A 25,886-nucleotide genomic window follows, 5' to 3' on the forward strand; every position below is an offset into this window, starting at 1 on the left:
AATATCACTGCTTTCTACATTTAAAATATATTTATTAATTATTCCCCAATGAAGTGAAGGAAAAATAATTTACTTGTCTTCCTGGATATTGTGGTATATATACTCACAAATATATGACTTTTAAAAGAAATTTTATAATGCGGCTTTTAAAATTAACATATATTGTACACTGAACATAGTATGAACAAAATTGATGAAGTATGAAATAGAAGACCTTATTAAAGCAAAATATTAATATAGTTTTATCATTTACCCTGAAAATTTCTTGATCTTATTCAATTTTTTAATGTGTATGTTAAAAATGTATTGAGGTGAACTTATTGTATTTTTATTGCATGCTATTTTTATAAATGAGTGCTTCAAGTAAAAAAATTCCTCTAAAGGTAATTTACACTGTAAAAGGTTTTACTCACTAATAGAATGAATCTAGTATATCAGATTAATACTTAATACTGGTAACAGAACTGGGATTCTATTCCTAACCATGCAAGTAGGTAGCCATTAGGGAACTCCTCTACCATTTCAGTATTTCATTTCTTCATTCAATTAGAGATGAAGTATAACTATTTATCTGTAGCCATTGGCCACCATAATTTATAGTGAGGCAATCTGCAAAAACTCTACACAGCTAAGAATTAGATAAGTATTAAAATAAATAAACTGAGAAAGAAAATATAAGAAAGCATTTGGAGGCTTTCAAATGAGAAAAAAATATCTGCTTAAAGAATACCTTAACTTTCAACAGAATAACCAATCTTAAAGAGTAAAATTTTCAAGTTTTAAAATTTCAAATGCTTTAATACATACATATATATATATATATGAACATTCACATTTACACCCCGTTATCAAGTCATACATGATTACGACAGTAGCTGCAGCCAACACACTTTTTAAAATTTATGTCCAATCACTTTTATGGCAAAATGTATCAGTGTTTTATACATATTTTCTCATTTGGTTTTCAGAGCAACTCTGTGAGGTAGTTATTTTTATCCCAAATGCAAACATAAAGAAAGTCAGAGTTTAGAAGACTGAGTTCATAGTTACAAACGTAGTAAATGGCAGAGTTGTGGGTTAATTAATCCAGGTCTAACCTTCAAACCCAATCTCTGAACCATAATACTGTATTAAACTCAACAGATATTTATTTAAGAGATTTTATATGGAAGTCATCCTATGCATAAAAAATAATAAAGAAAAACTGTCACTGTCTTAAAGAAGCTTAGATGTTTTTACACAAATATATTTAGTGCTACAATAGGGCCTTGATGACATGGCTGACTGGCGAAACCTTGGACTTGAAATTTAACAGACTTGGGTTTGAACTCTGTTTCTACCCTGGTTTAGCTTATGACTTTATATAGTTACTATATCCTCAGTTCTCTCATCTTATATAAAGGGAGAAGAGGAGGAAGAGATAACATAACAGTCTGCTTCAAATGACCTTTTATGAATTAAATGAGGTTAACATATGAAAAGGTGACTAGCATAATGACTGATACATAGTAAGTGCTTAATAAATAATACTGTCTTTCCTAAAAATGTTATAAGAACATGAAGATAAGAAAGATAAATTCTGGTTGGAAAGAATAAGTAAGGATTCTTGTTTTTTGAGGAGATGGTGTTTAAACCAATCACTGAAAGATGAGGTGGGCAGAGAAAGAAGAGCATTTTAGGTAAGAAGATGAGTAAAGGGTATGTTTAGGGGATAACAGCTGACTCAGGTGCCTAGACTACAAGGTATTTCATCAAAGGAATCTGTACATGATTCTGAAAAGATGGTATGGGTTCTCATCTGGAGGCTTCCAAGTAAATCACAAATAGAGTTTGGGTCTTATAGGTAAAAGAAAGTCACTTGGAGACTTTAGTTTCATTGTTTTTTTTTCTCCTTCAGGATAGTGACATAAGTCATGTCAATATGAATGACGACTTGGAGGGATGACCTCAGAAGCCAGGAGACCAGTTTAAAAGGCTATTATAGTATCTTGTGTTACAGAAAGCACAGAACACACAGAATTAAAAAAAAAGAAATAAATAAAAGACTTTATAAATGACTGGCAGAAGAGGAAAGGGAAGGAATGAACCAAAATAATGTTCTGATTTTGGTAACTGAAGGGATGGTATGTTTTCTAACCTAAAACAGGGAATGATACTGAATATACATTATAAAGACAACAGCAATAATAAATTTGCACATAGCATTTAAAACCAACTACATAATCTCTTAATATATTAAGATAACATTATATAGAAAAGGACTACCATGAATTATGGTATTTCAAATATGTACCCTGAGTGGCCACTATTTAGCTATGTAAAATTTAAAGAAAACTATTAAATAATTTTATATTTCAAGGTATCCAAATGTAAGAATACTTAACAAGTCATAATAAACAAATGAGAAATTACTTACTTGAATAATTTTCAAGGGAGAATCAGGCTGGTAAATCTGAAGTCTAGGTACATAATGAACCAGCATGTGAAGCATGTTACAAGCTACATGGGCTACTGTTTTATTAGTAAACTGTAGTAATAAGAAAAAAAAACAAAAAAGAAATATGAAAAAAATTTCTTCCTGGCATTATTTATCTATGCACTAGTTGTTGAAAAAATTTTAATTGTATATACATGTTTATTTTTGTCATTCTATATTTATATTAATATTGGAAAGATAAATAAAACCTGCAAAATTAAAAAAATCATAACATTCCAAATATATAATTAACTTTATTTTTTCTTTGTAATGTTTGTCCTCATTAAAGTGTTTATTTCATTTCTAGAATGGCCTCTAAACTGCTCATCTTGTTATCCCATTTTTCCCCACTTCAATCTACTGTATAAGATACTTGCAAATTGTCTTCTGAACTGTGCTTAACAATCTTAGATTACTCCCCACTGGTATAAAGCCAAACTTCTATGCTTATCTCTCTATGACCAAATCTCACCCGCTCTTTAAGCCGTGACTAGATGTGTCCTCTTTCTAAAGTCTTCTCTGATACCTACATCAAAGTAACCTCTGCTTTCTCTGAATTGAATCAGCAGCTTACACACACCATTCATTTGGTTCTCTCAGCTTTTCAGGTTTTATTACTCTTATTTTGATATTTTTCAGCCATCATATTATTAATCTCTTCAATCTAGTATTTACATTTCTTTTTTATTCTGTATTTCTCCTCTGCCTAGCAAAGCACCTCAAACATAGTATATACTCAGAAATACCTGTCAAGTATTTTTGTATTTTGTGTGTTTAGAGTTCTATATAGATATCGTATTACAAATCACACAACAAAAAAAAATCACTAATCTCTTTACTAATAAAAATATACACTGTTCATTCAGACTCCAAATAATCAGGTTATTAATTCTGAACAAATCTGATTCTGGTCATAAACAGGGCATTTAACTTGAATGATAAAGCCAAAAAGTGGAACAGCTTAAGAATTCAGGAGGTAATAAAGATCAAAGAGTAGGTTACAAAAATATTGATTAAGAAACGGTAAACAGCCCTACATATATTGTTAAATGACTGGTTTCCTTTATAGCAGTCATCCATATGTATCTTAGGGACAAAGCCAAATATATAAAAAGCTGAGATAACATAGGCCATCACTAAGATACCCTAAATTCAAGAGTAGAACTACTAAGGAAAACGTCAGAATCAAGGAAATAATGTAATGCACAAGATAAAATTAACATTTGGGGAAAAATAATAATGCATTCTATACTATCTTAATATTCTAAATATTTACTTACTTACCTTTAAGGAAACACAAATTACATTCAGAGCTTCCTTAATTTGAGGATGATGAGACTCATGGACTAGTTCTTCACAAATCCAAATACCTAAACTGCAAAGTGCTACACATCTGCAAAAAGGCAACCAGTAATGACACAAATAAAAGCGGATGTGCCTGTAAATGAAATGAAACCACAACCACAACCAAAATATTCCCAACCAACCAACCTAGAGTGAAAATGCATAATTTAGGTGAATTAATCAATATGTTACTGTTAATCAATTCATTACTGTTCATTAATCAATTTGTTACCTAGGAAAATAAAGTGGGAGAAAAGCATATTCCCCAAACTCTAAGCCTTATTTTTTAAGTTTATTTTATATTGGATAGTTGATTTACAATGCTGTGTTAGCTTGAGGTATACAGCCAAGTGATTCAGATATACATATTTCCATCCTTTTTCAGGCTCTTTTCCCATATAGATTATTACAGACTATTACAGACTACTGAGTAGAGTTTCCTGTTCTAAGCCTTATTTTCAACTACAATTTACTACCAAGATCATAGGTGGGGATAAAGACACAGGATCTTTCTGTCAAACCCATACTGACAAACTGATATCATCAATTTCCCAAACAAATATGGAACCTGCTTTCAAAAAGGAAACTGTAATTTTATTGACTGGTAGCAGTAATAAGATATTTTTTCTTTCATATCTTTTAAATTTAACATAACTAGCTATGAATTCTCTTTAAAACAAACTGAGAACACAAAACTTATACACTTTATAAAGGAATTCCAACAGAAACAGAACTTGGAGAATTTTCATTTTGTTTTCTAATGTGAAGAGTTATGTCAAGTCTTAAGAAAGTCTGACTTACCGTGCAGGACCAGAGGGCTCATCTCTTGCAGAGCTTAACACAGTTTTGATTATAAGTTCCTAAAATGAAGGAGAAACAGTAGCAATGACTAAGATTTCATTCATTTATTCAGCAAATATTTATTAAATAGCCACTATGGGCCTAGGCACTAGGGATACAACAGAGAAATAAAAGAGACATTTTTGTTCTCATGTACATAATTTTAATATATTCCAATGTTATTCATAAAATTAGCTACATAAATAAAACAACGGTACGGTCTGAATGTTTGTGCTTTCCTTGCGAATTCATACATTGAAATCCCAACCCCTGAAGATGATGGTATTAGGAGGTACTTAGACCACCAGGGTGGAACCTTTATAGATGGGATTAATACTCTTCTAAGAGAGACTCCCACAGAGTTCCCTAAGCACTTCTTACTCTGTGAGGAAATAGCAAGAAGGTACAAGCTAAGAACCAGGAAGAGGGCCTTCACCACAATGTGACTATACTAGAGCCTTGATTTGGGGCTCAGCCTTCAGAACTGTGAGAGATAAATTTCGGTCACTTATAAGCTACCCATTCTGTAGTATTTTGTTATAGCAGACAAATATTTTTGGAAATTTATCACCAAATGTGTATGTTCAAAAACTTTTTCCTGATTTTGTTGTTGTTCAGTCACTAAGTCGTGTCCAACTTTTTGTGACCCCTTTTATAAGCTGCAGCACGCCAGGCTTCCCTGTCCTTCACTATCTGCCAGAGTTTGCTCAAATTCATGTCCATTAAGTGATGCTATCTAATCATCATCATCTCCTTTTGCCTTCAATCTTTCCCAGCCTCAGGGTCTTTTCCAAAGAGTCAACTTCTTTGCATCATAGGGACAAGTACTAGAGCTTCAACTTCAGCATTAGTCCTTCCAATGAATATTCAGGGTTGATTTCCTTTACGACTGACTAGTTTAATTTCTTTGCAGTCCAAAGGACTCTCAAGAGTCTTAATAGCACCACAACTCCAAAGCATCAATTCTTCAGCGCTCAGCTTTCTTTATGGTTCAACTCTCACAACTGTACACAACTACTGGAAAAACCATAACTCTGACTATATGGCCTTTGTTGGCAAAGTGATGTCTTTGCTTTTTAATACACTGTCTAGGTTTGTCACAGCTTTCCTTCCAAGGAGCGTTTTTTAATTTTATGGCTGCCGTCACCATCCAAAGTGATTCTGGAGCCTAGGAAAATAAAATCTGTTACTGCTTCCACTTTTCCCCTTCTATTCGCTATAAAGTGATGGGACCGGATGACATGACCTTGGTTTTTTGAATGTTGTGTTTTAAGCCAGCTTTTTTTCCTGATTAGGAAAGCAATAATATGTTCACTATAAAGATAGTTCAAGCAGATTTAATAGCTAAAAGGTATGAACATCTTTTTAAACTTTTCAAAACTGAGAATTATCATTTAAAAGTAAGCTTCTTTAAAAATTATAAACCATGACAATGTGTGAATTTGGGGAGAAGGGCCAGTTAATGTGTTTTTTAAATATCATTCAATTAGAGGTTTTCAATGGCTAAGTCAAATATCTTTCTTGGTAAATGTCACACTGCACTTCAAAGTATTTTCAATTATCTTTTGATATTGATTTCTAACATAATTCTACAGTGATAAGAGGACAGATTCTGTATGATTTCAATACCATTAAGCCATGAAATTTTTTTATATTGTTTTATGTCCCTGGTTATGTGCCAGTGTCTCCTGGCTTGTAGTCTATAGAAACTGGAATAGAATTTGTATTTCATTCACTAAAGATTTATCGGATATACAGATTGTAAGGTCCTTAAGAGGAGTGAACTTCTACTTACCTTTGTGAATTTAGCATCTAGCCCAATGGCTAGGAATTAATAGGTAGGTGGAAGTTACCTACCTATTTGTTTAAACCCTAGAGCTTTCTATGTAAGCTCTTTCCTCTCTGTCCATGGAATTCTCCAGGCAAGAATACTGGAGTGAATAGCCATTCCCTTCTCCAGGGGATCTTCCTGACCCAGGAATCAAACCTGCATTGCAGGTGGATTCTTTACCATCTGAGCCACCATGGAAGCCCCTCTATGCAATAGTGTTATTATTATTATTTTTTAAATCACTTCAGTCATTACCTCCTATACAATGGCCAACAAAGTAGAAGGCCACTCAGTTCATGCAAATCACATATAGTAGGCTAAGCTAAGCTCAAACAAACTCAAAACTGCTTAAGAACACTGAAGCTCTTAACTTATTTTTGATTTTCAGAATCCTCTGAAAGTAGAAGAAACCAAAGCCATTACATCCCTAAAGAGTAAAGGTCAATTTGTATAATTTCAATCAAGTATCATTGCAAATTCACATCAGCCCCTATGATTTTATGTTTCAGTGAAGTTCACTTGTCTAAAAAATGTCAGAGTATATTCTCCATGCCAAGCATCATGGTAAGCCTAAGGATGTAGCAGTAATTAAGACCTTGGTGTTTATCTGTCTAAAGTATAAATCAGACACTGAAAAATAACAAGTGTGATGAAGAAAAATAAAGGTGGTACAGAAAGTATATGCAATACTTCAGACAAAAATCTGTCTTTAAAAATTTTTTCAGAGAAAGCATGTGTTTTAAAAAAGTCATCAGCATGACTCTCAAGGAGACAGAATGCGACTGTCTTGTCCCTTCTTTATTCTCTTTTTCCTTTTAATTCTAGGGCCAACTCAGCTCACAGAGACCATTCGGCAATTACTATAACAAGCGCAACTTCTTAGGACTCTTAAACCCACAGGAATTTATAGTAGGTAAGAGAAGTTCATTATCTGGGTAAGCAATTGCATGGTCACTTCAATTTTGTACCATCTCTTGTTTAAGCCTGTTAATACTTCAGGTGCATGGGATCCCCACCCCAATTCCACACTTTCCTAGAACAGGAAAGAATGTTCCTTTACATTGTTTGATTCATCACCTTGGCAAACTAGAAGGAGAGAGTCAAATGTGCAGGCCGAGTACTATCAATCTTAGAAGCCTTATATTAGCAGCATCAAATCTGACTCAGGATTTCAATAAATGTTCAGTGAGTGAATGAATGAATCCTAAGATAATGGCATATAAGTGGGTTCAATAGTGAGAAAATGTTTCCAGCGTAGTTACAAATAAAAAAGGCTATGCTCCTAATGAACATTCCAGCTTTTGTGTCTGAGGGGTACAGCTGGCTAATGTTCTTTAACAACTGTGTGGCTTTCTAGAGGAAAATAAAGAATACAAATTTTCCCAAATATACTGCTATGATTATAAATTAGTCTCTGACTTCTTACCTTAACATCTGTAAATTGAGACACAGCAATATCAGGGATGTTGGGATGGAGAGCAGGCAGTTCACAATACAAGTTGGGAAAGCAAACCAAAGATCCCAGAAGAACTTGTGCTTCCACTCTTGGTGCCTATGTATCACATTTTAAAAATCTTTAACTTATCAGAAAAATTACTTTATTACCTAATCAGATTATACAGCGAAGTCAGAGTACAAGACAAAATTCAAAAAGGAAAGGGGAACACAAAAAGAGAAGGTTTTCACTTGTACTTTCCACATAAACTACTGTTGTTCTCAATAAACTCAATGAACAAACAGAGCTTTCCTTAAGAGCAGCTAAAAAGCAGAAATGTGGCTGCAGCTTATGTGTATGTAGACAGGAATACAGTTTTAGTTAACGGCATAAAATGACCCTAATTTCGAGGAAAAATATCCTTTCATTTTAAAGGCAACTTACGCATTGTAATAGATTGTTCTAATGAGTAGAAGACTCAATGTCTCTATATTACATCTGTAATAACCTAAGGATGAATAAAGTAACTAGGAATGAAAATGTTCACTGTATCTTCAAGAAACAGGCACTAGTCTAGATGAGTTTTATGGTATTATGTACATGATAAAAACACTACCTATACTACTTAATAAAAACAAAATTAAAAATTATGCTTGGACTGAAGATGAAGGTAACTTTTCATCCTTTCTCTTTAGCTATATTAAGCCATTTCTTAAGTATCAGCACTGAATGTTTATTTTTCTTCTTCTGCCTTCTTGCATGCCCACGAACCATCAACATCCACCTACTGATACAATACATTACTTAACTTACTAAAATACCTACACATCGATGTATGTTTAAGCACACCTAACAAAAATGCTAAAACAAATCAATTAGAAATATAAAACATCTTCTATATACACAAAACAAGAATCTATCCCCAAAAGGGTTTCCTTATGTTAATAAGCGCTGTAACAGAAATGATGGAGTATTCTAATTTTCAACAAAATAACTCATTTCTTATTTAAAACATAATCTAGATTTACAGATACAAGGCCAGAGGCATAATGGAACATGGTAGGCTCATAACCAGTATCTCAATTAAAAATCAATTATACTACAAAAGTGAAAAAAAAAAAAAACTAGATTAGTTACGGGTTTTCTTTATAGCTGGACAATGAAATTGGGAATACTTGTTCAGGTATGTGGGGCATAAGGGAAGGCATAACTAGAATGCAACTGTAATTAAGAAAGGCAACACCTAATCAAATTACTCCGTAATCTATCTAGGGATGGCGGAATTAACAAAAGGAAGATATGTATGGGATCTAAAATGAGGCTTAATTCTAATTAAATTATATATTTTCCTGAACATTAACTTGTCCTATTTTATCAACAATGGCTCTTCCTTTGTTGCTTTGTTAGCTGCATTTTGGTTAACTGCTGTTTGTTATATTATGAAGGATAGGAAATAAAAACTTACATTGAGAAAAGCTGAAGAAGCCACTCTACCAGCTGCTACAATAAAATCCATAATAAGCATTGTTGCACCAGGCAAACCAAGTGAGAAAAATTGAGGTGAGCAGTGCTTGATGATTGTATTGACAATATCCTTAGGAATAAAGAAAGGAGGAGAAAAAAACCCCACAAATGTAATTCTGGGTATCAGCTAATCAATATCCTTAAATATAGATAAGATATGAAATAATAAAACAAGTAATAACTGTAAGTGCTTGCATAATAGGAAAGAATAATTTTAATTTTTCCAAATAATCCATGCTTAGTACTATATTTTGTTAAAGGAAAGTAAACTTAAAACACTTTTTTTTTTCAACTGACATCAACCCTGGAGAGTCAGTCAGAAGGCTCTTCACTTCACAGGGTTAAAAATCTAAGGCCCATGTGTTGTAAAACTTAACTGCAGAGTAGTTCCTCCTGCCTCCTACCTGCTCCCATGAGATCACTTTGATGTCTGAAGCTGCATGGCTTGCTATGTGGCAACTTGGAAAATTCTTTTTTAGAAAAACTGAAGCCCTTTGATGATAGACATCTAGCCTCAAAAATCTAGACTTAGGCATTCTTAAGGGAATATTCTTAACTTGGTTATTCATTCATTTTGCCTTTGGAATTTACCATGAAGTGCACCAGGTTGTATTACTCAATCCAATTTACCTTAAATGAAGCTCTTTATCCACAATTAAGAGTGCAAGATAAAACACCGTAATTATTTCACAGTAACACAAGAAGTTTTTTCACTTTTCAGAAAGATATATCATCTTTCATATTAATTTAATGCTCCTTAAATGAACTGCAAGTGATGTACTGAGTCTTAGAATAGGAAAAAAAAACTTCTGACCACTGCATGGTTTTCACTAGCTGAGCAAATCCTAAGTCTTAAGTGCCAGCTATGGGCCTGCTTCATCACTCAATCATGTCCGACTCTTTGTGATCCCATGGACTGCAGCCCGCCAGGCTCCTCTGTCCATGAGATTCCTCAGGCAACAATGATGGAGTGGGTTGCCACTTCCTTTTCTAGGGGATCTTCTGACCCAGGGGTCAAATTCGCCATCTCGTGTGTCTCCTGCATTGCAGGTGGATTCCTTATCCGTTGAGCTATCGGGGAAGCCCTAAGCATGCGTGTGTGTGCGCTTAGTCGTATATTAGGACATTAAAGGAAAATGCTCTCAATGTAAGCAAAGGATGGTTCTTCAAAAACGAACTAGTTGGTGTAACACTAGAAGAAACATGCACTTAATAATCAAAAAAGATCTTCACAACCCAGATAATCATGATGATGTGATCACTCATCTAGAGCCAGACATCTTGGAAAGTGAAGTCAACTGGGCCTTAGAAAGCATCACTATGAACAAAGCTAGTGGAGGTGATGGAATTCCAGTGGAGCTGTTTCAAATCCTGAAAGATGATGCTGTGAAAGTGCTGCATTCAATATGCCAGCAAATTGGGAAAACTCAGCAGTGGCCACAGGACTGGAAAAGGTCAGTTTTCATTCCAGTCCCAAAGAAAGGCAATGCCAAAGAATGCTCAAACTACTGCACAATTTCACTCATCTCACATGCTAGTAAAGTAATGCTCAAAATTCTCTAAGCCAGGCTTCAGCAGTACGTGAACCATGAACTCCCTGATGTTCAAGCTGGTTTTAGAAAAGGCAGAAGAACCAGAGATCAAATTGCCAACATCTGCTGGACCATGGAAAAAGCAAGAGAGTTCCAGAAAAACATCTATTTCTGCTTGATTGACTATGCCAAAGCCTTTGACTGTGTGGATCACAATCAACTGTGGAAAATTCTGAAAGAGATGGGAATACCAGACCACCTGACCTGTCTCTTGAGAAATCTGTATGCAGGTCAGGAAGCAACAGTTAGAACTGGACATGGAACAACACACTGGTTCCAGATAGGAAAAGGAGTACGTCAAGGCTGTATATTGTCACCCTGCCTATTTAACTTATATGCAGAGTACATCATGAGAAACGCTGGACTGGAAGAAACACAAGCTGGAATCAAGATTGAGAAATCTCAATAACCTCAGATATGCAGATGACACCACCCTTATGGCAGAAAGTGAAGAGGAGCTAAAAAGCCTCTGGATGAAAGTGAAAGAGGAGAGCGAAAAAGTTGGCTTAAAGGTCAACATTCAGAAAATGAAGATCATGGCATCTGGTCCCATCACTTCATGGCAAATAGATGGGGAAACAGTGGAAACAGTGTCAGAGTTTATTTTTCTGGGCTCCAAAATCACTGCAGATGGTGATTGCAGCCATGAAATTAAAAGACGCTTACTCCTTGGAAGAAAAGTTATGACCAACCTAGATAGTATTCAAAAGCAGAGACGTTACTTTGCCGACTAAGGTCTGGCTAGTCAAGGCTATGGTTTTTCCAGTAGTCATGTATGGATGTGAGAGTTGGACTGTGAAGAAGGCTGAGCGCCAAAGAATTGATGCTTTTGAACTGTGGTGTTGGAGAAGACTCTTTAGAGTCCCTTGGACTGCAAGGAGATCCAACCAGTCCATTCTGAAGATCAGCCCTGGGATTTCTTTGGAAGGACTGATGCTAAAGCTGAAACTCCAGTACTTTGGCCACCTCATGTGAAGAGTTGACTCATTGGAAAAGACTCTGATGCTGGGAGAGATTGTGGGCAGGAGAAGGGGACGACTAAGGATGAGATGGCTGGATGGCATCACGGACTCGATGGACGGGAGTCTGAGTGAACTCCGGGAGATGGTGATGAACAGGGAGGCCTGGCATGCTGCGATTCATGGGGTCTCAAAGAGTCAGACACGACTGAGTGACTGAACTGAATAATCAAGTTAATCTCTCAATTACAATAGCTTGTTTTGAAACCATTTTTCAGGATAAATGATGTTATAAATAGGAGAAATCTGTAAATAAATTACTCATATAAAGGAATGCTTTTTAATTCTACACCGTGAAAGTCAAGAGTAAATACATTCAAGAATCAAAGATAAAGTCATAAAGTAATTTCTTAGAAAGTACATATATTTACCTGATCAATGTGAAGCAATCCACAATGCATTATGTTGTAGAAATGTGTTAGAAAATCTCTATTTGGAGAAACATCTTGTCTTCTTTTCATTGTATTACAAATAAGTTTATAGGCATGTAATTTACCTTGTTTATATTTATCAGTTAACATGGTTGCCTACAATTAAAAGATGTTGTTTTCAATACTCAAAACCAAATACTATTTGTTAAGTAACTGAAGCAACTGAATACAACAAGCAATATATTCGTTTTTATTTATTCCTATATTGGCCCATTTTCTTCATTGAAACAAATATCAGAATTACTAGAATTATCTTTATTACTAAAATTATACAATATAGGCGTGAATAACTACACACTGTTTCACTTAGGGAAATGCACCAAACATATCAAATAATACCTAAAAGGATCAGTACCTTAAAAGTACACAGTACACTCTGTAACAGAAAATTGAGGTTTACATTTCATTTAAATATAGTAACATAATTTTCTATATTCATTTTTATTTCAGTAATAAAATTGATGCATCCTAAATAATAATTTTGCTAGGCCCACTCCTCTCTATATAACCCCTAATGGCTAGTTAAAAACTAAGTGCTTTATAGGGAACTATATTCAATATCCTATGATAAACTGTAATGGAAAACTACATGAAAAAGAATGTGTCACACACATAACTGAATCACTTTCCTATACAGCAGAAATTAACACAACATTGTAAATCAACTATACTTCAATGAAACAAATTAAAATGCAAAACACAAAACAAAATTAAGTGCTCTAGAAGACCACACACAGTCTTTTCTTTCTCAAATGTTTGAGACTACATACTTATTTACTAAATGCAATTTTTAAGTTAATATTTTATATATTAAACTTACCTTAAAAAGCCAAGGTGTAAGAATTCTCAGTGGAGGAATTAAAACCGGTGGAGAAGGGGAGGTCAGGTTATCAGTTGAAATGCCAAGATTATCTCTAATCTGTAATTTTCAAATAAAATGCAACAAATCTATGATATGAAAAGTGTTCTCTTTTCTGGTTTACCTTACCTTAAACCTGAGATCTAGTTCCTACCACCAACTATATATTCAATCATGGTTAAGGCATCAGTCTGTAGTAGGGGACTGGGGAGGGAATATTATTTTAGGCTTTTTCTATACTTCTTAATACCTTATATTTCTTTCCTTCTCCCTTTTTAGCTTTTGCTTATTTTTTACCTTAGCTAGATTCTGCCAAAGTTCACAGAGGTAATCAAAAACTTGAGCATGTATTTCAGGATCCATAATAGCGTTGACATCTCCCAAAATACCCAGCATCCTTCGCCACATTACAGTAGCAACATCAGCATGCCATCCTGTAAGAGTGCCCCCTGCCATCACACTACAGCATTCAGATGGAAATTCACTGATTTCTAAAGAAAAAAATAATACACAAGTATCAGTAATTTTTCCAGAGAATTGATCAAAAAAATACATAGGAGTCAAATTAATAATCTTAAATATCTACAAAAGTGAGTAGGAGAAATGTCAATATGTCTAAGTGTTATTTTTTCCTGCTAAGGTCAAAACCTCACTAGTTTGTAATTCCTTATTATGACAATATGGGCTTCCCTCATAGCTCAGTTGGTAAAGAATCCAGCTGCAATGCAGGAGACCCCAGTTCGATTCCTGGGTTGGGAAGATTTCCTGGAGAAGGGATAGGCTACCCACACCAGTATTCTTGGGCTTCTCTTGTGGCTCAGCTGGTAAAGAGTCCCCCCTGCAATGTGGGAGACCTGGGTTTGATCCCTGGGTTGGCAAGATCCCCTGGAGAAGGGAAAGGATACCCACTCCAGTATTCTAGCCTGGAGAACTCCATGGACTGTATAGTCCATGGAATCGCAAAGAGCTGGACACGACTGAGTGAGTTTCACTTATTATGACAATAATTACTTCTTCAATAGTGCTTCTATCTAGATTTATCTAAGGAGAAAATGACACAGATACAAGATGGAGAAATTTATGTTTTGAAATAAGGATCTTATTTATAAGTATGTACTCTCTCTTTCATCCAATAGCTATTTCAAGTCACCTCATCAAATTTAACACAAAATCTCAGGATGAAGGCAAATCCTGTAGGAAACAAGTCTTCCTTAAGCTTGTTTCTTTGTAATTAAAACTTTTGAATAATAATATTTCTGTATTTCACAATTAAGTCAGGTCTAGCATCAAAAGGGATTATCACAATGGCATGAAAAAAAAAACCATAATCTAAAATTTCCATAAATTTCTTTTGTTTATTAATATTGGCATGATTATATATAAGACCTACAGGTAACCTAGGGTCCTAGTCTCATTTCTGTCACTAATTATGTGACACTGTATAAGTTATTCAATAATCTCTCTAAAACTACAGCTCATCTATAAAAATAGATGGTGTAGGTAGGTACCATTATAGATCTCCTCCAGCTTAAAAGAAGTCATTATCCTATGCAACGTATATAATGGAAAATGTAAAACCATTGGAAAGGTTTTTCCTGCTTGATGATATCTCAATGTACTGATAATTTACAAAGTCATATGTAGTAGACATATATCCTTTATGCTTAATGTTTACCTTTTTCTTCTTTGCATGTAGTGTGCAGTAACTGATTATTAAAAAGTTACTAAACAATCTTCCATAATAATAAAAACAGGCTTCTAGTGTAAATTCACTAAAATGAAATTTTTAAAAAACACTAGAGTTAATCATCACTGTTAACATCTTCTCTGTTCTACAGAACCTTCATAATATAGTGGTAAATCAATAGATTTGTAGCTATGAAGGATATAATTGGAACAACTGAGGATAACTGACTATAGACTAAAATTGCAGTAATACATCAATGTTAAATATCCTGAATGTGGCCCTTATATTATGATTTTTCAGGAAGTGTGTATACTTATTCTTAGGACATAGTTGCTGAAGTGTTTAGATGTAAAGAGTCTAATACTTGCTCTTACATGGCTCAGAAAAGAAGGGCAGGTACGGTGGTGGTGGTGGGTGGGTGGGTGTGTTACGGTGGGGAGTGTGTGTGTGTATATGTGTGTGTACAGAAAAAGATACAGTGGTAAAATATTAACAACTGGTGAATTTATCTGAAAGATTTATGGGCATTCATTTTATTACTCTTGCAACTTTTCTATCAGTTTGTAGGAAAAATTGAAAATAAAAACCAAGAAGCCAAAAAACTGCAGGCCAAGAGGAGGAAAGAAAAGGTCAGAAATAATCTGTTGATACAAACCAGAAAATGAGGGCTATGTAATTACAAGGTAATTGGGAATTAAGAGTATGAGTACCTTAAAAAAGGCAGGGGGGTGGGGGAGTAGGGAAAGGAGGAAGCAGGGAGGTGGAGATGGGAAGAGGAGGAAGCAGGGAGGAGGGGATGGGGAGAGGAGGAAGCAGGGAGGAGGGGATGGGGAGAGGAGGAAGCAGGGAGGAGGGGATGGGGAGAGGAGGAAGCAGGGAGGAGGGCATGGGGAGAGGAGGAAGCAGGGAGGTGAGGATGGGGAGAGGAGGACAAGGGAGGAGGGGATGGGGAGAGGAGGAAGCAGGGAGGAGGGGATGGGGAGAGGAGGAAGCAGGGAGGAGGGGATGGGGAGAGGAGGAAGCAGGGAGGAGGGGATGGGGAGAGGAAGAAGCAGGGAGGAGGGCATGGGGAGAGGAGGAAGCAGGGAGGTGGGGATGGGGAGAGGAAGAAGCAGGGAGGTGAGGATGGGGAGAGGAGGACGCAGGGAGGAGGGGATGGGGAGAGGAGGAAGCAGGGAGGAGGGCATGGGGAGAGGAGGAAGCAGGGAGGTGGGGATGGGGAGAGGAGGAAGCAGGGAGGTGAGGATGGGGAGAGGAGGACGAAGGGAGGAGGGGATGGGGAGAGGAGGAAGCAGGGAGGTGAGGATGGGGAGAGGAGGACGAAGGGAGGAGGGCATGGGGAGAGGAGGAATCAGGGAGGTGAGGATGGGGAGAGGAGGAAGCAGGGAGGAGGGCATGGGGAGAGGAAGAAGCAGGGAGGAGGGCATGGGGAGAGGAAGAAGCAGGGAGGAGGGCATGGGGAGAGGAGGAAGCAGGGAGGTGGGGATGGGGAGAGGAGGAAGCAGGGAGGTGAGGATGGGGAGAGGAGGACGCAGGGAGGAGGGGATGGGGAGAGGAGGAAGCAGGGAGGTGAGGATGGGGAGAGGAGGATGAAGGGAGGAGGGCATGGGGAGAGGAGGAATCAGGGAGGTGAGGATGGGGAGAGGAGGACGAAGGGAGGAGGGGATGGGGAGAGGAGGAAGCAGGGAGGAGGGGATGGGGAGAGGAGGAAGCAGGGAGGAGAGGATGGGGAGAGGAAGAAGCAGGCAGGAGGGCATGGGGAGAGGAGGAAGCAGGGAGGTGGGGATGGGGAGAGGAGGAAGCAGGGAGGTGAGGATGGGGAGAGGAGGACGCAGGGAGGAGGGGATGGGGAGAGGAGGAAGCAGGGAGGTGAGGATGGGGAGAGGAGGACGCAGGGAGGAGGGGATGGGGAGAGGAGGAAGCAGGGAGGTGAGGATGGGGAGAGGAGGAAGCAGGGAGCGGGGGACTGGGGAGAGGAAGTCATGTGGTTTTAAATTTCTTCCTTTGGCCAAACAGTAAATTTGCTGCATCACCAATTAATAATATAGTATATTATTCATTATAAATATTTTATTAACTGTGTCCTTGGAAAATTTTTTTAGCATATTTCCAAAATGATTTTTTTATCCTGATGCTTGTTACATCATGTAGGGCACAGCAAAAATAACTTTTTATTAACTTCCAGTTTCTAAGGCTTCCCAGTCACTTTTAAACATTTGCTTAAGCATAAAAATACTTCATTTGGACTGTACTTTATAATAAAATATCAAATAACAAAAATTAGCATGTAAATATCTTTAAGGGCAGGGAAAAAATGTTACAGCAATAAATTTCCCAAAGACAGAACAGTTCAAAAGACTTATAATACTACTTATATAACATATATAAAATACATAATCAAATTTAAGATGCATTATTCAAGATCTCCTGACACTAATGCTCCCAAAAGAAAAAATGGCAAAGATCTAATTTTTAAATATTGCCTAGGTCATCTGGTGTCTGAAGAACAGAGTGGTGGAGCTTCTCATCGAGCTGTAGATCCTTCTGTTCCATGTGATCTATATTCAGTGTGGAAGGAGAAGGTGTCTGTGACCTGGATCCCAGAGCTGAATGGACTGGAGAGGCACTTTCTGAACCTGTAAATATAATTTCATAAAATTACCATAAAGAGTATATTTAATACCCTCAACCTAAGATGTAATGCTTAAAAGCCCAATAAAACACAAACTGAAAATATCAAAAGATAAAATAGATTATAAATTGGGTGAAGAATTCAATAAAATCATGGTACTGTACAAGATTCATATCTAGCAGTCTCATTCCATGTCTACCTTGGGACTAGTGTGGAATGAGAACTGGACTTAGCAGTTAACAGGGACCGTCAGTGAAAGCAAGAATGTCCACTGCCATTCCTGGTCCAGCTATAGAAACTCTGGTACCCACCACTACTTTATTTCATTTACTTCAGGCTTGACGTGATTCAGGAGAAGAGAAACTTCCTTATTGCTATATGCCACTACCACTGCTAGCTTCAACATTTTTCATTTAAAAACATATTTTTGAGAGCCAGCTATGGTTTTGCAAATATAAGCATTTAATTTTTTTTAAATTGCTGAGTACAATTTCAATGAATACTGAATGAATGAATACGTTACAATTTGATAATTTATTCACTGGTTAATGGATATCTGGACTATTTTCAATTTAGCTACTATGAATAATGCTGTTATGAATGTTCACATATAAACAACTGAAATGAATACCTAGGGATGGTCATATAGTTAACGTATTGTTTAATTTGAAAAGATACTACAATGCTTTTGCAGTGGCCATATCACTTTGTGCTGCAATTAGTAATGTATTTGCAGTTGCCTCACACTCTTTTCAACACTGGTACTGTTGGTTTTTTTTTTTTTTTTTTAACGAGCTGATTTATTATATGTATAGCAGTATCTCATGGATTTTATTTATATTCCCTGATTACTAGTAATGTTGAGTATCTTCTCATCTAAATTTATGTTTCAGGGCAACTAAAGTAAAAGGTATTATTGAAAAGTAAGAACTTTTTCTAGTATTTCTCTTTCAGTAGTAACTTAAATTCTCCAACAATCAAACTGTGGAGCCAACCTAACTGGCTCCTGTCTTCCACTCAGCCCTCATTCTGCAATGGGCAAATATTTCACCTATCATCCATCAAAAAGGCATCAAACTACAATGGGAACCAGAGTGAATTTGGATAAGACAGTGGAACTCCTGAATATGGGTCACAGACTGCTCAGGCTTCCTCTGGTCACTGTACTGCTCTTGGAATAAAGTGACACCTTTCATGACTCAATTTCTTGGACCCCATGTGTCATATGATTGTCAGGTTTAACCACAAATAAAAAGTTGCTGAAATTCATAATTGACTGTATAAATACAGAGTACTAATACAAACAGTTTCTTTTTGGCAGTGTGGTTTATCTTTTCAATAATATTTTACCAAAGAAATCTACAAAAATCTAGGCAAATTCTGAAAATCAATGAAAAAGATAAAGTGCAGTGCCCCTTAACATTTTTCGGTTATTTATTTCAAAATTGCTGCAGGAAATGCTCTGGTGTAAACATCTATAAAATTTTGCATATGATATTAGGAGTTCCTAGAAATCCCCAAAGCTTATCCATGTGGACTCCAGGTCAAGGGACTCTTATAATAATGTTTTTTCTTCTCTCTCCATTGTTACATAAAGATGAGTGGGAAAAAAATAACACTTAAATAGTAGTAAGTAATAAATAAAATCTATCAAATAAAAGCCTGCAAAAGTTCTTTGGTGGCTTAAAAAATGCATTTAAGGAATACATTCCCTTGAGTAACTTTACCAGTAACCGTTGCAACTTCAGTACAGAAAGCTTGTTGATTAAGACTGCTTGTTTCTGAGTCAATGTGTAGTGTGGTTAGACTAGCCACCTCTTGCTCTTCAGCACTCTGATAATGGCCAGAACCTGAATCCATGTCAGCAGAGGATGCATTCCCAGTATCAGCTCCAAAACCAAAATCTACAGGAAGAAGACATGCTAGTGAACAGATGTTCTGATTACAAAACAAAAATATTTACAAAAGAGATGAGCTACTTTATCAAAATAATTAAATATGAACATCCCCCCTAAATCTACTTCATATTTACATACCATTCAGGCAAGTGTAAACAATATTAACACTTTGAAGTTTATAATTAGAAACAAATTTTTAAAGATCTTCAGAGCCGATTATTAACAAAAATAATGATAAAAAGGCAGAAACACAATCATCACTATTCTTATCCATGTTTTCTGGTAGATGGAAATTTGGTTAACTGCTTTTCAAGTTTTAGAATCTCCAGAACAGAGATATGTATCATAAAAATGGCACATATGTGGTAAAAGTAATTTTTCTCTTAAAACTCACTTCCACTCCAAGATTATAGTAGTATATAATCCACGAGGGCAAGAAATATAATTCTCCAATGAATCTCCCAGCTCTTCATAAACTCAGTTCCCAAGATTTTGACTCTCCTTTTAAATGTTGGTATCCTTCACTGACTACCAAGTATAATACAGATTGTAGCAGAAAAGCTATGTGGTAGTAATATAGCACCAAGTAACATCACTGATGTCACTTTAACATGAAATGATTATTCAAGTAAGGTTGTGGGTAATGTAACATTGAATGTGACTGTACTGAACATACTGAAGCCTTGCCCGTAACTAGATGCTAAGTGTTAGTCACTCAGTTGTGTCTGACTTTTGGCGACCCCAGGGACTAGAGCCCACCTGGCTCTTCTGTCCAGGGGATTCTCCAGGCAAAAATACTAGAGTGGGTGGCCATTCTTTTCTCCAGATCTTCTCGACCCAGGGATCGAACCCAGGTCTCCTGCATTGCAGAAGGATTTTTGTCCTGTCTGAGACACCAGGGAAGCCCCCATGACTAGACAGTGCTCCCCCAAAATGACTGCACGAAATAGTCCCTCTCCTAAGCATGACTGTCCCTTATTCTAATACCAACTCCATCCTAATTTTTCCCTCTTCTATGTTTCTGGTCTTAAGATACCATTTGTTTTATGAAATAAAAGTTTTTTTTTTTTAATGCCTTTAGTTGGCAAAACAAAGTAGTCTCAACTTGAAGTGACTCCCCCAAAAATCCTTACAGTTTCACTGAAAATGAAATCAAAATACATATATAGGAAGCAACATTAGGGAGGAAGGTGATGGTTATATAATCCTTAAGTCAGTCTCGAACAGAAAACAAGTTAACAAAAAACCATATTGCTCAAGCAGTAAAAAGATACTTGCTGTCAAATTTTCGGCCATCATACTGGAAAGCGCTGAAAGAATCCGAATGACTATCTGAGCTGATAAGATCACTGCTCCCTGCACTGGCAGGAGAAGTCCATTCTGAGGGTACACCTGGGTCATCAATAGGACGCATTTGGTTTTGCTTATTTAGAATATCAGGGAGGTCTTTGGGAATTTCGAGGCTACCTGGACTACTTCCTCTTCGTGTCATAGTCTAAAAGAAAAATTTTACCATTAAAAAAAATTGTTTTTAATTCTCACTAAGCATCTGAAATCTTTAATTTCCAAGATAATCATCACAATAAATACTGAAATTTAGGGCATGAAGTGGCGGGGGGTGGGGGTGGGCAGGGGGACACTAACTGAAGAGTCTACGTTAACTGTATGGAGCCAGAGCCTGAAGCACTGTTGGTCTGCCTAAATCAAAGAGTCAAATATCATAAACAGTGCTGGGCCTGAGACTCTGAAGACCTAAAAGGATCCATGGAGTGAATATTAAGTTAAGAAATTCGAACGGAAAAACAGAGGCCAATGGAAGAGGAAATTCCCTGGTGGTCCAGTGGTTAGGACTTCAGGTTGCCACTCCAGGGGGCCCAGATTCCATCCCTGGTTGACGAACTAAGATCCTGCAAACTGTGCAGTGCAGCCAAAATAAGGACAAATTTAAGAAGAAAGGAAAATGAAATGGAGCTGCAGACTTTGAAGGCAGCGGAAATCCAAGTGAAAAAGCAACTCCACATATGTTTATCTATATAATTTCACATATATTTATATTTAAAATTGGGGGAACTGGGCCAGAAGACCTCTACTGTTACCTTTCCTACTGAGGGCTGGCAGCAGGCATAGAGCACCCTAAGAGCAAAGATGAAAAACAAAGAGCTAGCAAACAGGTACACCAGTCTTTCGCTCTGGTCAAAACTAAAAGCCTGCTTGTTTTATGTCTTTGGATAAAGAATATTATAAAAATATAATTTAAAAATCTTAATTAAAAAAAAAAGGCCTAAATTTGGGGTGAAGGCTGATTGGAATAAAATTATTCACATATGTATCGCACACGTATATATGTAAAAGGTATGTATCTTTTAGTATTTCTACCCTCCTCTCTAGAAACAAATAAATAAAATAACACTTACTGAGGCATTACCACTTCGAAGTCGTTCTGCTATAAACTCATCCATCAGATCAGGAACATTAGCATTGCTGCTGCCAATATCACTATTAAGAGGAGGCAGTTTTGTGCTCATGTCCTCTTTATTGACTAAAAGCAAATAAACAACTATATATAGTGAGTAAAGACTTAACTACATTTCCTAAATTTAAAACAAACAACAACAGCCACAACAAATTACCTATGCCATATCAATTATTTGCCAGACATGCATCTAAGAGTAATTTTTCTCCTTTTAGATTTAATTTTAAGAATTAGTAAATTGATATTTACTTTATTTAACTAAGCAGATGTTAGTCAATCTTCAGTACAACCTTAAACAGCAAGAAAGCTTATAGATAAGCACTAGTTGGGAGTTAGGTTAATATTGTCTATAAAGAAACTGGTATATTTTTCTTTCTTCCTGTCTCTATGCTTCTACTTGGAGCTTTAATAATTTAGAAATCCATCTTCCCCGAAGAATATTTACAAGGAATATATCCCCTGAATTTTAAGTTATTAATAAGTTAAAATTCTATGATCTTGACATAATATTGTTTCTGTTCACTACAAAATCTAATTTTATTGTTTGAAGAAAAAAGATTTTCACAAAGGTTCTTTTAAAAAAAATAGTTATTATGAATTTTTTAAGACTATACTATGATTTACATTAACACAGACGTTTAAAAACTCGGGAAACTGACAGAAAGTAAGATATTTACTTATTTCACTATTATGCTATTGAAAAGGAGATTTCTCCACAACCAAAGGAAATCAACACTGTTAATATTCCTAATGAACTTCTAAGCATTTCAGGTTAAGAAAATATACTGGTCAGGAACTCACTGTGAAATACCATTATCTTTATACTACTTGGCCAGGCTTTGCTAAGCTGTCAAATACTGCCCTCAAGTGGCATTAATGGCTCAGTGCAAGATGCAGCGTTCTGTTAATCATGCTAACAAAACCATGTTAAACAAACGAAATCAAAACCTACCTTACTGCTGAAAGTTAATTTTCTATAACTGTACAGTTATTTTAAATTTGAATCAAGATAAGAGAAAACAGTTAACATAATCTTGCTTTCTGTAATCTGTCCATAGAGGTTCCATATCTAAATCATGATTGGCTATCATGAAACCTTTATGTACATCTAAAATCTCAGAAAAAATGATAAGTGTTTTAAGGATATGACTTGCATTCTATACAAATGAATGCAAAACTAAAAAGCCTACAGCTTATTTGGAAATGGAGTACATGAAAGTAAGCACACCTTGAGGTTTAAGACATAATTTCCTCTTCAATAACAATTAACTAAAAATGTTGGTGTTCATTGTAGGACCCTGATTTCCATTATGTTAAATAATGTCAAAATAATTTTCTACAAGAAAAAATAAAACTAAATAAATCAGCAGTAAAAATAAATGAAACCAATTATTAAGAGCTGGGATCCTTTTAAATGTAAACTATTGGGGGGGCAAGGGAGAAAGTATTCCAACTCCTCAGCAAACTTAATTTCAAGTTCATGTAGTAAACACTAAAAACATTTGATTTAGATAGTCTTTGGAAGGTCATTAAATTTTCCTGTATCCCCTCTTCTCTATCTGTTCAGCAGCAAAGAGGTTTAACTAAATGCTTTATAAGGGAAATTAGTAATTTAAATAAACATTTTATGCTGGGAAAAATACAGCTGGGGAAAGGCGCATGCATAACCAAACAGAGAGAAAGCAGTGACCATCCCAAAGCTTTTTGATTGCTTATAGCTTGCTTCAGTTGCATTAAGCCAAACTGGTGCTGTCTTCTCCTTTTGCGCTCTGCACAGTTAGTGCTCACCTGCAGCTTTCCTTCCAAAATAGCCCATTACATGACTGTACAGATCCCTCAGTGGAGCCTCTGGTGGCATTCTGTTCTGCCTCTGTGGGGAAACATTTGCCTTCGGCTTCGAAAGAGCATGGACAACAGTTTTATAAACGCCACCCAGGGAGCCCTGCGGTAGTCCTGCCTCGTGACTTGATGACTTAATAGTACTACGACTACCTAACTGATTAGTTGCAATTCCTTCTTTCTGTAATATGGCGGTGGGAATCTCTGTCGTTTCCTTAATTGTTTCACTGCTTGCTGATGCTGCACTAATTGTATCTAGAGGCCTGTACACACCAGGTTTTACTAGCTCTGCAGCACTGTTGGAGCTGGTGTGGGGGTTGCTGATGTTGCTATTACTACCACTAAAGCCACTGAGCTTCCGCAGTCTCATCTTCCATGGAGCCTCTTTGTTTTCCAGAGGATTATAAAACTGAACTGACTCAGTAGAAGGTCTAAAAGTAACATGAACACTATTTCGCTTTTTAGTAGCAATTTTCATGATTTTGGCTCTGTGAGTTACTGTTTCAGACAAGCTCCTTTTAGTTGGAGAAAGCTTGCTAGTGCTTGTAACATGAGGCATTCTACGGTTAACAGGTGCTTTTAGTGTAGTTTTCTTGGCATGCAAAACATGTGGGACAGTGATTTTTTCATTAATTTGCACACCCTTCACCTTTTCAGCTAGTGTGGTATCTATACAGGCATCTAATTCTGTGGCTGTTTGTCTATACAGATGTTTTCTCTTTTCTTTATCACAAGGGCTACCTGAACTAGGTTCCGATGACTGTTTATCATTGTTTAGTTGTTTACATTTTTCAGAAGTTTTTGTTTTCGTAAAGCTGTCTAACTGGTTGGGTGCACTAATATTTGTGAAGACAGTAGAGTTTGGTTCTTTTTGAAATTGTATATTTTCAGGAGTTCCAACAAAAGAGGTGGTATTTTCTGATTTATTTTCCTGGTCTATGTACTCTAATTTATCTGAGGATGATCTTTCATCCTTATTTACTGCAACAGAGATCACTTCCTGCGAAGCTGCATCTTTATCTAACTCGTTTTTACTGTGACTTTCTTGGGTTTCCTTAAAATATTCTTTCAGGGAGGAAAGAAGATCATCATCTCCTTCAAGGTCAATGTACTGGATTTGTTCAAAAGCTGAATCTGCAAGTTCTACTGGATCTATTAAGTGACAGAGATGGTCATATATGCTATCACCAACTTCCAGAGAAGACTCTCTACTATGAGTATCAGTGATGTGGCTCTCAGTGGATCTAGTTATTGAAGAAGCCTCTGTGGAACTCTGCAAGCTTGGTGCATGACGGGATGAACTGTCAATGACAGGAACTGCACCTTTGGCTCGTTCAACAGTGAATGGTTCCAAGATGTCAGAAGTGCTGCTACTTCGAGGCAATGGCTGCTCCTCACTCAAAGCACCAAAAACTTCATTTCCAGTGTCTTCACTTTGCGAAAAATGTCTGACTCTAGTTGGACGAGGAAGTATTTGAGCATCATCAATATCTGTTACAAAAAAAGAGAAAGAAAGAAAGAAAAATTATAGAGTAGAAACTATACAAATACAAAAAAAGTATTAATTTCAACCATTTTCTAAGCATATGCTTAAAAATAAAAAAATTTGAGTTTTTTTATAAGCTCAATGAAAGAAAATCTACACATTTGTTTGTAAATAATGATGGGCACAAGCCAATAGAGCATGTAGTATAAATGAATTAGAAAACTACCAGAATACATTTTAAAATGTTAACATGCATAGAACAAATAGTGAGGTGATGAAACATTTGGAAGTGCAGTTAAAGATAGAGCTGTGCCAATAATTTAAGCAATTCAAACTTGTTATTCAATTTTTCCTAATAAAGTTTCAGGCAGAAAAAAGTAGATCTTAACACAAAAAAGCTCATCTTAGTATCCCACTACAGAAACTCACAGGGTCTCATAAATTCCTGTTTCCTTCCCTACCAGGCAAGAAACATCACCTTTTCTTCAAATTCTGTTTATTTGACCACTTATTACACTTG

At 36.3% G+C, this 25,886-nt stretch overlaps 2 protein-coding genes across 13 annotated transcripts in view; both read right to left on the bottom strand.

The window, feature by feature from the left end:
- The window catches only part of LOC114109112 (large ribosomal subunit protein uL18-like), a 638,969-nt gene that overhangs the window by 190,460 nt on the left and 422,623 nt on the right, over positions 1-25,886 (bottom strand). The window lies entirely within an intron of this gene.
- RALGAPA1 (Ral GTPase activating protein catalytic subunit alpha 1) overlaps positions 1-25,886 on the bottom strand; it is a 201,085-nt gene that overhangs the window by 80,070 nt on the left and 95,129 nt on the right. For 7 of the 12 annotated variants that reach the window (XM_060401806.1, XM_042235688.2, XM_060401803.1 and 4 more), the window contains 13 exons: positions 23,830-25,371; positions 21,983-22,107; positions 20,847-21,063; positions 19,398-19,574; positions 17,522-17,674; positions 13,649-13,842; positions 13,313-13,411; positions 12,433-12,588; positions 9,392-9,520; positions 7,918-8,043; positions 4,622-4,680; positions 3,761-3,869; positions 2,417-2,527 (listed from right to left, as the gene is read on the bottom strand). In XM_060401806.1, the coding sequence (XP_060257789.1) occupies positions 2,417-2,527; positions 3,761-3,869; positions 4,622-4,680; positions 7,918-8,043; positions 9,392-9,520; positions 12,433-12,588; positions 13,313-13,411; positions 13,649-13,842; positions 17,522-17,674; positions 19,398-19,574; positions 20,847-21,063; positions 21,983-22,107; positions 23,830-25,371 (3,197 nt within the window). The remainder of the gene's footprint in view (positions 1-2,416; positions 2,528-3,760; positions 3,870-4,621; positions 4,681-7,917; positions 8,044-9,391; positions 9,521-12,432; positions 12,589-13,312; positions 13,412-13,648; positions 13,843-17,521; positions 17,675-19,397; positions 19,575-20,846; positions 21,064-21,982; positions 22,108-23,829; positions 25,372-25,886) is intronic. The other 5 variants (XM_004017895.6, XM_060401811.1, XM_060401808.1 and 2 more) reach the window with 1 other exon arrangement.

The sequence above is a fragment of the Ovis aries genome, chromosome 18 (genome assembly GCF_016772045.2).
Source record: "Ovis aries strain OAR_USU_Benz2616 breed Rambouillet chromosome 18, ARS-UI_Ramb_v3.0, whole genome shotgun sequence".
Classification (NCBI taxonomy): Eukaryota; Metazoa; Chordata; class Mammalia; order Artiodactyla; family Bovidae; genus Ovis; species Ovis aries.